At 44.1% G+C, this 17,597-nt stretch overlaps 1 protein-coding gene across 3 annotated transcripts in view; it reads left to right on the top strand.

The window, feature by feature from the left end:
- Window positions 1-17,597, top strand: part of LOC121284157 (ras-related protein Rab-39A-like) — a 64,913-nt gene that overhangs the window by 40,838 nt on the left and 6,478 nt on the right. Inside the window, exon 4 of one of the 3 annotated variants that reach the window (XR_005944446.1) lies at window positions 6,937-7,079. The exons of 1 other annotated variant lie outside the window; for it this stretch is intronic. Coding sequence is in view for 1 of the 2 variants with exons in the window: in XM_041199377.1 (XP_041055311.1) it covers window positions 6,937-6,959 (23 nt within the window). In the remaining variant the exon portion in view is untranslated. Of the gene's footprint in view, window positions 1-6,936; window positions 7,081-17,597 lie in introns of those variants that run through there. One more of the 3 variants, XM_041199377.1, reaches the window with a different exon arrangement.

Genomic DNA, 17,597 nt, shown 5'->3' with positions numbered 1-17,597 from the left:
CCAGGTAATTCTGTTTTTGTTTTGGATTTCCTGCATCCTCAGTCTTTTTGTTTTTACCTCCTATCACCGCTTGCTTGTCCCAACAACTCCACCCCCCCCCCCCCCCCACCCAAACCAGCTTATATTTCACCCCTTTCCTATTTCTACTTAGTTCTGTGGAAGGGTCATGAGGACTCCAAACGTCAACTTTGCTCTTCTCCGCCGATGCTGCCAGACCTGCTGAGTTTTTCCAGGTATTTCTGTTTTTGATCCGGAGTTAATAGTTTGACCTTGAATGATGATTACATTAAATATACTGCACCATTTTTACTTGCATAACTAAAGTACTGATCATGTAGATGAAATGATTGGTCACATTGGAGAACTTGTGCTTCCTTCAGTACCCTACAATTAGCTTCTATAATTTTTCACTAAAAGGGACTTGAATATTGGGTTTTAGAACCAATTAAGCATAAATTGAATCTTGTGGGTTTGACTGAAAATGTCAGAGCAGAAAGTGACATTTGGCACATGGCTCCATATTAGAAGAATGAAAATAATAATCTGTTTTCTGTAACCACAAAAAGCACTGCCTTGTGTTTTAGTATAAATACCATGTCAAAGGATCTTGAGTCTGTATTCTGGCACAACCAAGGCATACCTTACCAGCACTTAAGTGCTTAGCACTGATTATGATGCTTTTCAGTAGTACTTCTCATTGTACTATAAATATAAAGTTATGTACCCTGTATGTTTGTTTTTGTTTCATTGTAAAATGTATGTCAAGTGACCATAAAATAAATATGCTTAAACACTATTTCCGCACCCCCCCCCACAAACTTTTTCATTGTCCTGCAAATTGTGTTTTCCTTTGCTTCCTCCCGGCGCTCTCTGCAATTGCTGATTCTGGTTTGAATGCAGTTCCATGGGCATTACCCACTGTTCAGTGCCTTGCCCAACTGAACAGTTTTTCTGCTGTAATCCTAGAAAATAGTTGTTGCAGGTGCTTTTTCTTTCCATGGTGAACATCACAGCCAAACTTAATGCTGTTCTCAGAGAAATTCTGTGCAAGCACACTTTCCTTCAAGGGCTGCTGGATGATGGCAGAGAGGAGGAGGAAGCCCAGAGTTCCAACTGATTTGTTTTGTCTTCCTTAGTTGCTGAGGTTCTTCATAATGTTACCAATAATTCCACTGAGTCAGCCATTTTAGAACAGAAATCCATGAATGTTTAAATGAACAGTGCAACAAACCACGACTGACTGCCTACCTTTTGAAACAATCTTATGAAAATATTAAGTTTAATAGAAACGTTCTGAATAAGTGTTTTTTGGTTTATTGTACTTCTAGTTGTGTCAAATGCTGTAAAGAGTTCCGTATGGATTTTTTTCTATTAAACCCAACAGTTGTCGGTAGCAACATGTTTGAAACCTCATATGGGCCAAAACCTGATCTACAACTTTGTTTAAACCTTGTTACAGTGTAGTTCTGGGGGATCAGAGATGCTGCATCAAAGTCAGTGTGTCAGTACCTCTTGCAAATATACTATTAGATAATGCGCATTACAATTTGATTTACTTCAAAGTTCCGGAGTTTTAAGTTTTATATACATGAAATATGGAACAAGAAAGAGCAATAATTGCATTTAGTTAACATCTGCCAGGCAGCCTTAAGCAATTTGCAGTGCTGTCCAGTACTTTTAACTGCTGCCTTTCTGCTCATTGTGGGAAGCTGAGTGCCATAGTCATTTATGAAATGCAAATGTGAAGTCAATATATTTTACTAAATGAACACCCGTTCTCAATATCAATCTACCTGAAGCCCAAATGACAACCATAAACGTTTGGAGAAAATATTACTCTTTCATCCTTTTGGTTTAAGTAATCATGTTCAATAATGGGTAGTGTAACATCTCATTGAGAAATTAACTTGAAGGAGTTTAAAAAACCGACTGCATGAAGTTATTGGTCCGAAACTTTCCATGTTTCATTAATTTTAGACGAGGTAGACGTCAGCATTAAGTGTGGAACACAATTTTATGATTATGTATATATTTTCACTGGAGTTAGCTACCAGAAGTAAATGTGCCCCAGAAATACCACTCGCATTTAAATTACCCCGATAAATAATTTTGTAATGATGTTACTTCAGCTTCTTCACACCCTCTGGATCTGTATTTTCTCCAAGACTATTCCTTTATCACTTTTTCCCTGTTCACTTTATAATTAAACAGTATACCACCACTTAAAACATTCACCACCCTCTATCAAAGACTGTATACCATCTACAACGTGCACTGCAGAAACTTGCCAAGCCATTTTCTTTAAAACCCTCAACCTCTACTACAAAGGAGGATAAAGGTAGCAGATGTATGGGAACACCATCACTTGCAAGTTCCCTTCCAAAACACACACCACCCTGACTTGGAAATTTATCTCTTTAATGTCACTGGGTCAAAAACCTGGAACTCCCTAACAGAACTGTGGGTGTACCTACACCACATGGACTGCAGTGGTCAAAGCAGAAGCTCATCACCACCTCCTAAGGGCAATTATGGATGGGCAATAGCTGCTGGTCTTGCAAAAGAACATCCCATGAATGAAAAATAAAGTCCTTCAGCATTTGCCACACCATTTCCTGTAGACCTTTGCAACTTAGAATGACTGTAGAAAACACCAAACACTGTAGAATCTTAGCAACAGCCAGAAGAAATCAACCAGCAACTTAAAAACCTGTATGTAATTGCTGATTCCTTTAAATAGTGTTGGGGATGGAGGTCCTTCCTGCTGCTGAACGGATACTCAGTCGTGTAAGGTTAAGAGAAGCATTAGATGGAGCATTGAGCCCAAAAATGACATCACTGCCAACAAATCATCCCTTGCCAATTTGGCCCTTGCAACATGCTTCAAATGTGTATGCATGTACTCTGCCCTTTGTTGTCCAAAATGGTATCCAACCATAGCATTCAAACAACAGATGCTACCAATCTGGATTTCATTCCGTAAGTGCTTCCCAAAGAGAATATTAATGAAGCATAATAACGAAGGCACTTTAATACCACTTCCAGAGACTCTCTTACATACAACAGTAGCAGAACCAGACAACCCTCTTGCCCATAAGAAATCCATGAACCAGGGTACGTGAATAGGGAGTGAAATAGGGTTCTTTCTATCAACTGAATTCCATTGTATACAAAGCTCAAGTTACTATAACACAAGCTCACTAATGATAAAGGAACTAGATTTAGTAATGAGTGCAAGGACCCAATCCTATGCCTATTCTTTCTGAGCAGCCATAAAGGAAGATTTAACAGACTACATAAAATGTGTGTGCAGGCTGCTAGTGGATGAATTAGGCAAGATGATCACCTTGAACCTCGATGTTGAAGCCTGAAGGTTGAACCTAGGAATTGCAGAAGCACAGCAGTGTTATTGGCTGTTTGCATTGTTATGGAGGATCTTTAATAGAGGAAACTGCCAGTGAAGCCTGGTCCAGATACAAAAATGAGACAGCAACATACAAATGTTGTTGTGAAACTGGATACATTAGTGAACAAAATTCCCATTCTGGACAGGTAATGAGTATTTTAAATAAATTTCAGTAATTTATTGTGTTTAGGAATAATTGTTAGATCTGAACTAAACAAATTACTATGACAGAAGGAGAGATATGTAAGCCTCAGGTTGTAAAGAACTCAATCCACTAATGGAAACTGGCCTTGGGCCATTTGTAGTAGAATGTAGTATTGGAAAATGTCCAGTGACAATTGTGTGAAAAGGCCAAGAATTGTATTATTTGCCCTAGGCTGTTTCGTTTTTAAAAACAAAAGGGTTTGAACTTTTCAATGGAAAGACAGCTCATGGTGCCACGGTCATGCCCTTATATGGAGCTCTTGATGTATTAGGGAGGAGGCAATAATTTTATTTAATGTAATCTTGAGCTGTAAGTACCAAGAAGGTCAGTGCTAAGTTGGGTTGTTTCAGATAGTCAGACAATGATGAGTTGATATCTCTGACCTCAGCTTTTGTGGTTATGTAGGGGAAAATTCAGCCAGGGTTCCTATACTTGATTGATTTACCTTTACCCTTTTCTAAAAGTAGATATATCTGGATAGTTTATGAGAACAGGATAAGGTTTAATTTCAATGCCCTTTCCATCAAATAGTATCTAGTATCACACACAAAAATTGGTTACTTTGACAAGATGCTAGATGGTTACCAGTATCTTAGCATAAGCCATTATGCTAAGATAAGAGGGGAGAGGGAATTTGAAAAGGCAAACAAAAAGATTTATTAAAATTGAGTAGCAGATTTTCTTGATGACTAGGCATGATATGAAGGGAAAATGGTCCTAATCATTAGGAGTTGAAGCTGGGTTTATCAAAGCCAGAATCTTCGGGTCGGCGTGCGGGGGCAGGCCCCACTTGCCAATGTGTAAAATGATGCGCGGTGACGTCAGACATGCATCCAGACTTCACCCCACGTCATTCAGATCTTCAGTTTGACAGGCATGCACCGGAGTCGGCTGCGTGCCCGCCAAACTGTCAAAGGCCTATTGAGGCCATTTAAAAACCAATTAAAATGATTAATGGAGCTGCCCGTCCAACCTTAAGGCTGGCGGGCAGGAGGAGAGCCTTGGCAGCCTTCGCATTTTTCATGAAACCTCATCCATAGATCAAAAAATTGTAAACCAGAGTGCTTTCTGAATGTTTCTAGTTTTTCACCAATGGTGGTTCAAAAAGACTAAGGGGTCTATGTGCACAGATCATTAAAATGCCATGGACAGGTGCAAAATATAATCAAAAAGGCTAATGGAATGGTGGCCTTTATATCGAGAGCACAATTATACAAGGCGATAGCAGTAATGCTATGGCTATACAAAGCCCTGGCTATACCACACCTGTGTTCAGTTCTGGTTACCATGCCTTAAGAAAGAGATGTTGACATTGGCAGGAATGTAGCATGATTTACCGGAATGATACCTGGACTACAAGGATTAAATTATGAGGTGAGATTACAACCACTGGTGTTGTGTTTAAACATTGGTCACCATGGTTTTAACTGCCTTTAGCTCTGGCATTCCCTCCCTAAACCTGTCTGCCTCTCTACCCCTCCTTCCTCCTTTTAAGATGCTCCTTTCAAACCTACCTCTTTGATCAAGCTGTTAACCTTATATCTCCTTCTGTGGTTTGGCGTCAAAAAATATTTTTATTGAAGAGATTGTTTAATTGCCTTTGGGATGTTTTGCTATGTAAAGGGCATAATATAAATGCATATTATTGTTGTGATCCCTGGAATGTAGAAGATTAAGGAATGATTTATTGACGTTTTTGAGGTATCAAGGAAAAACTGATAGGGCAAATAGAAAAAAAATATTTCCATTGGTTGGGAAGTATAGGACCAGGGAACAAATCTTATAAGTTAAGAATCAGGCCTTTCAAGGAGTGAAGTTAACAAACACTTCTTCTATACACAGAGGGTGGTAGAAGTTTGGAACTCTCTTCCACAAACAGCAGTTGAAGCTAGATCATATCTTAATTTTAAATCTGAGACTGAGATTTTTGTTCTCAAAAGGTATTAAGAGATCTGGGGCATGATCTCATTGAATGGCAGAACAGGCTCGAGGGGGTAAGTGGCCTACTCCTGCTCCTATGAATTTACTTTACTGTCTCAAATGATAAATTTGGCCAGAATCCAGCAATGAGCTTTCTTTCTACTCTGCACCAAAGAAAAAACAAATGGTGAAATTCCTAATTTTTTTGAAAAATGAAAGGGCACAGATTTTCTTCATAACTAATGATTCATTCGTTAAATTACACATTTCAAAGCAATGCTGTCATACAATTCCGTTAATATTTTGTTAGCCATGGGGAAAACACATTCCCTCAGTTTTTAATAAGAATTTTATAATATGTCCGACAGAATCTGACCTGCAATAGTAGCAATGAAGGATTAGGATGTATAGCTTGGATAATCCAACATAAACAGAAAGCATCGCGGTGCCATTGTACAAGACTTTGGTTAGGTCTTGTTTAGAATGCTGTCTCCAGTTCTGATTCCTCATATATAGGAGACAGAGAAACCCTTGAAAAGGTTCTGAAGAGGGCCACTACACTACCCCTTTTATAACCATTACGTATTATGATCAGCTCTTTTCATTGTAGAAAATCATAGGTTTTGGGATAATTTAATTATTTAAAATGATGAAGGACCTAGATTCTATGGATAGATTATTTCTGTTAAACAGGTTAGTGAGAACAAGGGGACATGCCAATGAATGATGTAAACATAGAATTAGCTTAAATGTTAGGACGTTTTCCTTTTTGCAAAGGCACATAAACTTTTTGGAGTAAGTTGCCAGCTTGTACAATGAGTGCAGATTTGCTCCAAGTGTTCAAACAAGGTTGACGTTGCTGGATACCAAAGTATGTGGATATTGGACGATGGATCTCTTGGTCACAGTTATTGCCCAGAACACATTTTTGATTATTATTGGGGAATGGGGAGAATTTTGCAGAATTTCTATTTATTCCTAATACCCATATTTTTTTAATCTGTCATTTTTTTTGCCTCTCCCTGGAGCTTACTTGGCTCCAATTTACAACAATTTCACAAACATTTCACAACAATTTATACTGCAGAAGAAAAGGGTGTTAATTGGTTGGCAAGTCGACTCTGGTCATGGTGCTGCCATGGAGAAAGCAACTGAGAAATATAGGCTTCCCAAGCTTCTGCGTATTTGAAAAAATGGTGCAAGGCGTGAATGTATTCCTTTTCTTTGCCAAGAACGGGTCCCTGTGTATGAATGTATGCTGCATCTAGCAAGCATAAATGAGCCATATTATGAGCTTGATTGATTAACTTAAATTGGTTTAGTGTAGCTATTAACACACTCAGGATTGTTCAGCAAGTGCTGCCCAACTGCTGAATCACATCTAACAGTATACGTTTTGTTTTAGGTTTTGCAAGATGGGTTGGCTGAGTACTGTCTGCATTCTGCCTATTACGAACAACCAAAGGAGCGTGCTGTTTGATTCAATCAGCCAATCGCTGGGATGTACAGCCTAAGTATCTGGCATTGCACTGGCACTGAAATCCATACGCAACATTGCTTAATTGTATGGTAGGCAGAATGTCACTTTGGACTGACAGTGGTGTCCTCTTAGTGGAAAATACTACTCGGTAGCCACTGCATTGTAGCAGGGTGAAATGATTTGCATAACCTGTTAATAATGTTTCTCCATGGCAGTGTCTTGGCCAATCACAGTTGACTTGCCAACCAATCATCACCCTTTTCTCCTGTAGTATAAATTGTTGTAATAATTTGAAATTTAGCATTCTTGTATTTATCCTGATATGTGCAAAAAGCTTTGGCAACATGTCTCTTTTCAGCAATATTCGTTGGGTTATTCACTACATTTATTCTTCCATGTCCTGGCATCCTATTTCCATCTCTGAAGCATCACCCATCTCACTCTGTACCTTTAGCTCATCTTGCTACTGAAACCTTCATCCATACATTTGTTATCTTTAGTTCTGACTATTCCAGTTCTCCCTAGACAGTCTCCCATCTTGATCCTCCATAAACTTGAACTCATCCAAAACTATATCCTAGCTTGCACTATGCCTTGTTTACCCATCACCCCTGTGTTTTCTTTTTCTCTTTTTTGGTTTCTGGCAAATTCACACTTCTTTGGTGTATTACTGCCACCTATTGTATCGGAACCCCTGTGTTTCGATGATCTAAATTGGTTTCCGGTCTAGAAATACCTCAATTTAAAAATTCTAATCCTTGTTTTCAAATCCCTCCACGGCCTTGCCCCTTCCTACGTAACTTCATTCAGCCTACAACCTTCTGAGATATCTGTGTGCCTCCAATTCTGGCTTCTTATGCATTTCCAATTTTAATTGTTTCACCATGTCTTTAGACTTTATCTTCCTGATAATAAAAACCTCTCATAGCATGAAGTTTTACCAGTAATCTTTGGGGAAAAATAAACACACTCTTTCTAAACTTCACCTGGCTAGGTGACACATTTCACTCCCTCTTTATTTAAAAATGCAAATGTTCTCTTGACACCTATGTTCCTAAACTTCCCCATGCTAACCTAATTAACATTTCAAACCTAACTTCTCTTCTTACATCAAAGCACCCAGACTAGCTGCCTCTGATTCAATTAAGTCTCTCACACGCGCACACGTGCACATATAAACACATAGACACATCCCACTATTACTCTATTTTACAATAAATTCCAATAACATTATGGAAATTATTATATCTTCCTGACAGTTGTGATGCCTTAGCATGAAATCAGGTAATGCCTTAACCCCTAATTACAATCAGTTACAAACAGATCCAAAACCCCAGGCCAATTATTGAAAAGAAATCTGGAAAAATCTTCTCCAATCCCCCTGGGCATCAAAACTAATCCTGGAGATATTGATCATGATTCATATCATACCTATATTATGCAATCTCTACCTCAGCTCCCTTAAGTCTACACACAGCAAAATCAACACAAAACAACAACTTGTTCCTTACATTTATTATTCTCTCTAGAAAATGCCTAATATCTAAACTACTTTCTTCCCCTGCATAACTTGTGTGTAATAGTTGATCCTTCCCAACATATCCAATTGAAATAATTTTTCAGTGTACATACAATCTAGTCCTTTCATTACTTTATGGACCACAATCAAATCACCCAAATCTACGTGTCTCTGAAGTAAATGCAAAGACCCATTCTTTAAGCTTTTCTATGTAGCTAAGATGTTTTAAACTTGTATTCATTCTTGTGGCCTTCCTTATCACCTTTTCCAGAGCTCAATATCATCCACCACCAAAACTGGACACAGTGTAAATGAGACCAAATGAACATCATACACCAGGGCAAAATGTTATGTTCTGTTTTGTAATGGATAGTCCTGAAAATGCAACCTAGGTTCAATTTGCTTTTTCTGTAGATTCATGGCTGAATAGATCAATAAAAATGTAAATACAAATGTAACTTTAATCTATAATGTTTGCAAATTGCGAGATATGATTATTAGAACATGTTTGGCAGACTGAATGGAGGCTTGCAATTAGCCACAAGAGAGCACTATAGGATAAATGAACCTCATACTAAATTCAAAACAGTACCTACTTGATTGATTTTTCCAGAATCAATAAAAGAACACAAGTGAGGTCAAGGGAGGGAAGGTGAATAACACACGGTGAATGAGGGCCAGAAGCAGCTGCGTTCTAAATGTGAAAGCAGGAGGAAAATTCCTGCTTCTTCTGGCTCCATAATAAGGTAAGTTTAAACCTGTAGACTTTTTCTGCAGCCTCCAGTGTTCCAGTTAAGGAGGACTCAATAGAATGCTGTAGAATCTGGATAAGTAATTACAACTTTCATCAACAATATTGAAATGAAGCCTGCAACATCTTGCATATAAAATAGGCCCAGGTCTCCTGGTCTCTGGAAGATGCGGATCAGGACCCCACAGATGGTCCTGAGGTGTGAATCTCCAGGTGAATTACCCAGGAAATTTCAACTTCCAATGGGCAATTCCCCAGACCCTGTGCAAATGTCTCTGACTCTGAGCTAGAGGGGGAGACATGGACAGATCCAATACACTTATCTGAACAGTTACCCAGGAAATGTTAAGACAGATTAAAATCTAGTCTAACTCCTGGATATCTACAGAACTAACCCCCAATCCTGCACACACAACCCCTGACACTGCCCTCAACCCTCCCTAACTACCCCTCCCCTAAACACCAGACAACCACTTGACCTGATTGGACAACCCTTCCCGAGCAGACCTGACTACTGCCCACCACCCGACTACCCCCACAACCAAACCCAACTACCCCTGACCAACTGCCACCCACCCCACCTGCAATCCACCCCAACTGCCGTCCACCCTACCCACCTATCTGATGCACGCTACCTATTCACTAACATTCATCCATTCACCCATTCACCAACGTTTGTCCATTCATTAACGTTCGTCCATTCACCAGCATTCACACCAGAGCCTTAAACTTGCCGCACCGCAGCTAGTGCTGTAAAAAGGAGGCACTTCCTGTCTCCCTCCTGCATCCAACACTACCGCTTATTATATTAAAATATTATATCATAATATAATTATAAAAATTATATTAAAATAATAAAAACTTAGCTCTGCAGTCCTGCCACAGCTCTGAAAAAGTTGTGTGGACTCGAAACATTGGGCAGAATTTTATGGCTGACATGCAGGTGGTGGACCCCACACATCAGCGTTTAACATGTCGCGCGCTAACGTCAGGCGAGCGTGCCGACATCAGTGCGCGCCATCCCGATGTTTAGCTGGGTGGGCGCTCGATGAAGTGTGATACGCGCCTGCCATTAATTACGGACTTGTTAAGACCCTTAACTCGGCAATCGACGCTGATTTTGAGGCACCCGTGCGATCTTCGGCTCGGCGCACGGGCTCAATGGGCAGGCGGGTAAGTGACTTTTTAACAATCCTCATCCACGGGTGGGATATGTGGGCTCAGTGGGGTTGTTAATGTTTTATCTGAAGTATTTATTGCAGAAAGTGTTTTAAACTTGCCTGTAATCAGTAGCAGTTCAGATAGATTTCCAACAGCTTTCTCTGTACTTTAAAGCTTCAGCTCAGCACTCTGCAGACAGTAATCTTTATCGGGCCTGCAGCTTTCCGGAGGCCTGGGGCTATGGGTTCTGACATCTCCACTGGAGGCAGCTCCTCTGAGGAGGAAGGGAGGGCGAGAATAAGGAGGAGGCCAGGAGTGGACAATTACCTTTGGGGGGCCAGGTGCAGGCACAAGTGGTGCAGGGCCAAGAGGTTTCCCAAGGTGGAAAGGGCCGCAGAAGACGCCACTATCCTGCTCCCAAGATATACAGGCGGCAAAGCAGCTACCTCAATATGACTGAGGTGCAGTGCCGAAGGAGGCGCCGACTGTCAAGGGGGACAGTAAACTTTATTTGTCAGATGATTGGCCCTGAGATATCTCCTAACTGTGTGAGCAGACATCCCATGCCAGCAGCTCTGAAGGTCACAGTTGCCCTCCACTTCTATGCATCTGGCTCCTTCCAGGGCTAGGTGGGTGATCTTTGCGGTGTCTCCCAATCAGCTGTTCACACTTGTGTCAAGCAGGTTACAGACGCTCTGTTCAGAAGTGCATTGACCTTCATCCACTTCCGCTGTGACCAGGCAAGTCAGGCACAGTGAGCCAGGGGCTTCGTGGCCATTGCTGGCTTCCCCTGCGTCCAGGGTGCAATAGACTGTACACATGTGGCCATCAAGACTCTAGCAGGTGAGCCCAGTGCCTTTGTCAACAGGGAGGGCTTCCACTCCATGAACGTGCGAATAGTGTGTGATCACAGGATGCAGATTCTGCAAGTCTGTGCAAGGTACCCAGGCAGCTCCCACGACACCTACATCCTCAGACACTCCCAGGTGCCGGAACTCTTCAGTGCTCCGGCTCGGCTGGATGGTTGGCTGGTGGGTGACAAAGGCTATCCCCTCAGAAGGTGGCTCATGACGCCTCTCCGCCACCCAAGAACAGAAGCTGAGCAGCAGTACGATAAGAGCCACGGCACCACAAGGGCTGTGGTGGAGAGAGCCATCGCTCTTCTCAAGATGCGCTTCTGTTGCCTGGAATGCTTAGGGGGTGCACTCCAGTACCCTCCCCAGATCGCATCTCTGTGATAGTGGTAGCATGTTGCGCCCTGCACAATCTTGCGCTGGAAAGGGGGGTGCACACAGTGGATGAGGCTGCACATGAATCCAGCAGTGGCTCAGAGGATGAGGAAGCACAGGGTGATGATGAGGGGCAGCACGCCGACCCACTACTACACCAAGGAGGCAGGGACATCTGGGACACTTCAATCCAACGAACCTTCAGCTAGCTTCACACACATGGATCTGCAGGACCAGCATTACCTGGCTCTTCCACACGTGGCACTTAGGTGCTACATCTTCCACCTCATCAGCTGCAACTAAGGGCTTAGTACAGAAACATCAATGTCCACTCAAACACTCATGATATGTCTGTGAAACATACAAATGCACCCTCAGCCACAAATGTGGACATTATTGCCACCAAAAAAATGAACAAACGTCGCTCTGACACTGAGAATCAAACATTCCCTAATCTAGGGCCAACACAAAATCACCAGTGACAAACCCGTGGAGTGCCTAACATGCCTTATGCTCACGTTTGCAGGTGCTACATCTAGGTGCCATGCCATCGCTCGGAGTGGCTTGTGAGACAGCCTGCTGACTCTGCTGTCCTGTTGGCGTCGATGACCTTGGTGGGTGTCCTCTGGCCCATGGAGCCAGTGCTGACCCCACCTGGGAGGGAGTGGCCAGTTCCAGAACTGGCACCTCCCCAGTTGTCACAGCCTCAACGGATGCAACAGTCACTGGCAGTGGGGTGGAGGAGCTGCTGCCCTCATCCGGAGCTTGCAGCGATGACAGGCAGCTGCTGCGCCAACGTGAGGTCACGTCGGACCTCCCTGCTCACTGCAGATGGATGGGCACCGAGCTGGGACACTTGGTGCCCAGAACATCTCCCACATTGCGATTGATCACCTGTGGCCATGCGTGCTGTGAGGGCTTGCAGGTCAGAGTGTAACCCAATCGGATGATTATCAATCTGTTGGAAGCCCCTCTCCATGAGAGTCGCCAATCTCTCAATGGAGGAAACCTGCAGCTCTGTCCTGAGGTTCTTGCCATCACTGACACTCTGCCTGGATTCCTCCACCACAGAGACCAAATGAAGCACACCCTCATGCAACCCTGCCAGATGCTCCCACGCACCCTGCCGCTTGTCCTGCAGCTGCTGCATGGCAGACATCTCCAGAGGCACATCATCACTGCCTGACTCAGCATGTGCCTGATCCCCTGCAGTCCTCTGGCTGCTGGTGCCATCGGCACTCTCTGTCTGTGCCATCTGCTCCAGCGATTGTGGAGTGTCCTCTCCACTGTGCCCCGGGACACTAGCCCCACTGATGCTGGTGCCTGGCTCGCTGAAATGATCTGACGCAAGTTGCAAGTGACGCCCCTCAGATTTGGAGGGGAGGCTCTGGACTTGGTGCTGGCGGCCATGCGGTGGTGATGCTGAAATTAACAACAAGGACAGTGCATCAGTTAGCGTTCAGTCAGTAACACCATTCATCCCTTCCCCCCCCCCCCCCCCCCCCCCCCCCGAGGCTTTTAATGTGCTCAACCTTCAAGAACCTAAGGAGACGAACATTGGTGGGGTGGTAAATAGTCAAGAGGAGGCCCAAACATTACATGTGCATACAGTCAGGCTGGTCAGATGGCCTAAAGAATGCCACATGGAATGTTATGTGGACAAGTGTGCGGTTAAGCACTTGGGCAAGACAAACAAAGTACGGGAATACATGAGTAATGGTAGGACCGTGGGAAGTCACGACGATTACAGGGACCTTGCTGGGTAGACCCGTTAAGGTGGCAGAACAGGAACATAAGGTGTTTAACAAAGTCAAAGCCAAACTTGCCTTTATTAGCTGAGGAATAGAATGTAGGAAAAGGGAGGTCATGTTGCAAGTGCAGAAAATGCTGTCGACACCACATCTACACTTCTGCATTCAGTTGTGACCTGCGCTTCATGGGAGGGATGACATTGAAATGGCGAGAGTGCAGAGGTTCCTGACCTGGATGCATGCTGGCCTGGAGAGTTGGAGTTATGAGGAAACATTGCATAAACTGGTGACATTTGCCATGGAGCACAGGAGATTGACAGGTCACATTATTGACCCTCATACGATTATGAGGGGTATAGAACGGGTGGACGGAAGGCAACATTTCCCCTTGGCGCAGGGATGACTAACGTGGTGGCATTTATTTAAGTTGAGTGCCATGAGGTTGACAGGTGAGGTGCTGAGGACCTTTTGGATAGAGTCATGTTGGATGCACTGGCTGAAAGGGTGGTGGAGGTACAAACCCTCCTAAGATGCAATAAATCTTTGGATGTGCAGCAGCGATGCCATGGCATGTTAGGCCATGGGGATAGTGATCACAAATGGGATAAGGTGACTTTGGAAGATGCTAGAGATGCACATCCTCAAGGGGCCAAAGGACCTTTGTGTATGACCCACACGTCTGACTGTATCAGTCTGTGAATGAACAGTGTTGCTGCATTAACGATTGCAGCAATCATCAGTGCTTTGGATGGTGGGGAGACAGAGTGGATGGGACTGTGGGCCTCAAATACCTGGCTGTTGCACCCCAGCCTCACTGACACCTGTTGACCTGGCTGCTTGCCTCCTCCCCAGCTCCATGGCCTGCTCCTCAAAGGTGGTGACGTGCTGCAGCACAGTGGGCCCACCACCAGTCCGCAAATGCTCCCGGCTGTTGTGTTTTGTTTTTGCCTGCAGAACAGAGAAGAGCTTTTATTGATGCTGATTGTTCATGTACTCTGCACGCGCACGCCGCACCCCAACCACAGTGGTCCATCTGAGGCCTCCAGCGGCTCCTGTCCACACTACTGGTGATCAGTCCCCAGAAGATAGTATGGCTGCTCCCAACTCCCTCCCTCAACGGCTACCTTGGACACATTTGGCATCCATCACTTTGAATAACACACGGGTCTTAGCGCCCATGACAAGGAGGTGCAACTAGGTCTGGCGCCGAGGCCAGCAGATGGCTCTTGGCCACGACACCTTGAGGTTCCCCTTCCACCATCTCATCACCATCAATAAGACATGTATTGGAGTTCTGAGCATGTGCCTAGCTGCCTCCCCTGCAGGTTGCCCCCAGACTACTCAAATGCGACAAACACCAACATATGCTGCAGGGAGAACCCATCTTCTCCTCAACCACTAAGGCTGATGTAAGCATGATCACTATCTGTTTGCCCATCCAGTGTGCGCCAGATGCCCAGTACAGTAACGACACTAAGACGTGGCAGAGGGGCCTCAAAGGCTAAGGCTACCTGCTGGGTTAAATGGCCAAGGCCGACATGGTACTTATCCTTTCAGAGCGCAACAAATCATTGAAGCGTTTGCAGCACTGGGGTCCTGTGCGCTGCACAGCATCTTGACAGCTTACTACCTCCGCCACCTCCTGCCACACCTGCTTGGTAACGTGGGGGGCCCTCCTCCTTCCATCCTCAGGAAACAACACCTCCTGACGATGTGACACCTCTTCGAGGAGGGCAGCAAGGCAGGCATCAGAGAACTGAGGGGCACATTGGCCCCCTGCTGGCCTATCCTGCAGCCTGCCCTCCTCCCCTTCTGCCCTGCCCTCCTCTAGAGCCTGCTGTGCAGACTGGTCGCTGGCCACGGTGAACAGCCTAAAGGAGGCTGCCTGGCCTTTCTTTATACAAACTGTCGGTTCCCCATTGGAACCAGTGGTCTGTACATGCCCACCACACATATGAAATTCCTTCTGTACACGGGAGTCTGCAACGCGCTGGGCGGGCCTTAATTGGCCCGCCCGCACAAAATAGCGGTGCTGCCCATTTCGCTGGTGGAGATCGGCTACGCACCTGCCACTGATTGGGTCAGGCCAGCCCGCCCGGCGAACATAAAATTCTGCCCACTAACTCTGTTTCTCTCCACAGATGCTGTCAGACCTGCTGAGTTTTTCCAGCATTTTCTGATTTTACTGCAGATCTTAGGTCTGATTCATTGGTTGTGGAGTTGCTTAGCTCTGTCTGTTGTATGCTGCTAACGCTGTTTGACATGCAAGTAGTCCTGTGTTGTCGCTTCACTAGGTTGGCACCTCATTGTTAGGTGTGCCTGGTGCTACTCCTGACATGCCCTCCTGCACTCTTCATTGAACCAAGGTTGATTGTCCAGCTTAGTGGTAATGGTAGAGTGGGGGATATGCTGAACCATGAAGTTACAAATTGTAGTTGAGTACAATTCTGTCACTGCTAATGGCCCACAGTGCTTCATGGATGCCTAGTTTTGAGTTGCTAGATCTGTTCAAAATCCATCCCATTTAGCACAGTGGTAGTGCCATGCAGCATGATGGAGGGTATCCTCAATGTGAAGATGGGACTGTGCCGTGGTCACTTCTATCGATACTGTCACGGACAGATGCATCTATAACAAGTAGATTGGTGGGGATGATGTCAAGTAGGTTTTTCCCTCTTGGTTCCCTCATCACCTGCTACAGACCCAGTCCAGCAGCTATGTCTTTTAGGACTCGGCCAGCCTGGTTAGGTGTTGTGCTACTGAGCTACTCTTGGTGATGGACATCAAAGACCCCCACCCAGAGTACATTTGGTTCTATTGTTATCTTTAGTGCTTCCTCCAAGTGATGTTCAACATGGAAGAGTACTGATTGATCAGCTGAGGAGGGATGATAAGTGATAATCAGTAGGACGTTTCCTTGCCCATGTTTGACCTGATGCCATGAGACTACATGGATTCCAGAGACAATATTAAGAACTCCCAAGACAACTCTCTCCTGACTATGTACCACTGTGTCGTCACCTCTGGTGGGTCTGTCCTGTCAGTGGGACAGGACATACTCGGGAATAATAATGGTGGTGTCTGTGTTATTGTCTGTAAGGTATGATTTCATGAGTTTGTTTATCAGACTGTGGCTTGACTAGGCTATGAGACAGCTCTCCCAATTTTGGCACAAGACCCAGATGTTAGTAAGGAGGACTTTGCAGGATCGAAAGGGCTAGTACACCATTGTCATTCCTAGTGCCTAGGCTGATGCTAGATGATTTGTTTGGTTTCATTCCTTATTGAGTTTTCTGTAGGGGTTTGATAGAACTGAGTGACTTGCTAGGCCATTTACGAGGGCATTTAAGAGACAACTACATTGCTGTGGGTCTTGTGGGTCCACAGCATTAGCCTGAGCCTCTGAATTACTAGTGCAGTGACATTACAGTGTCCTAGGCCTAATAGGCCCAACCATCTTCAGCTGTTTCATCAATGACCTTCCTTCCATCATAAGGTCAGAAGTGAGGGTGTTCACTGATGAAATGTGGAAAGATGTGGTATATCAATGAGTATAGACAAGGCAAAGAGGATAATAGTAATATGGGAAATGAGGGATCAGGGAATGACAGGAAGGGACAGAGAGAAAAAAATTTAAGAATGCACCAACAATCAAGACAAAGATGTTGCAAAGATAACAAAAAGAAAAACTAAAGGCTCTGAATCAACGTAGCATTCATATTAAAGTAAACAAATTGATGGTGCAAGTTGAAGTAAATAAATATGACCTATTAGCCATTACGTAGACGTGGATGCAGGAAGACAAGGATTGCGTCCTGAATATTGAGGGGTATATGACATTGTTATGACCAGTCCCCGGTGATGTCCGCCAATTTGTTAACTTCCCGAATGGGACCCCAATTATGTTATGCTCCCGGATGAGGAGGAATGAGTTGGCTCTCCTTCTTTATCCAATCCTCTCGGTTGGTTGCAACAAGGTTAATTTAAAAGGGATCCCTTCCCCCATGGATACCTTTTCCTAGTCCAAATGTATTTATTTTTTAGAAGGAGCCAATTTAACCAGGCTTTCTGAGTCAAAGAAAGAGTAAATTTATTAGTTACTAAAACCTCAGAAAAATAATAAAATGCAACACACATACACACAGATCAGGAATGAGAAATTAAGAGTCCAAATA

This window comes from Carcharodon carcharias, chromosome 11 (assembly GCF_017639515.1).
Source record: "Carcharodon carcharias isolate sCarCar2 chromosome 11, sCarCar2.pri, whole genome shotgun sequence".
Lineage (NCBI taxonomy): Eukaryota > Metazoa > Chordata > Chondrichthyes > Lamniformes > Lamnidae > Carcharodon > Carcharodon carcharias.
This window is presented reverse-complemented; position numbering and strand designations above follow the sequence as displayed.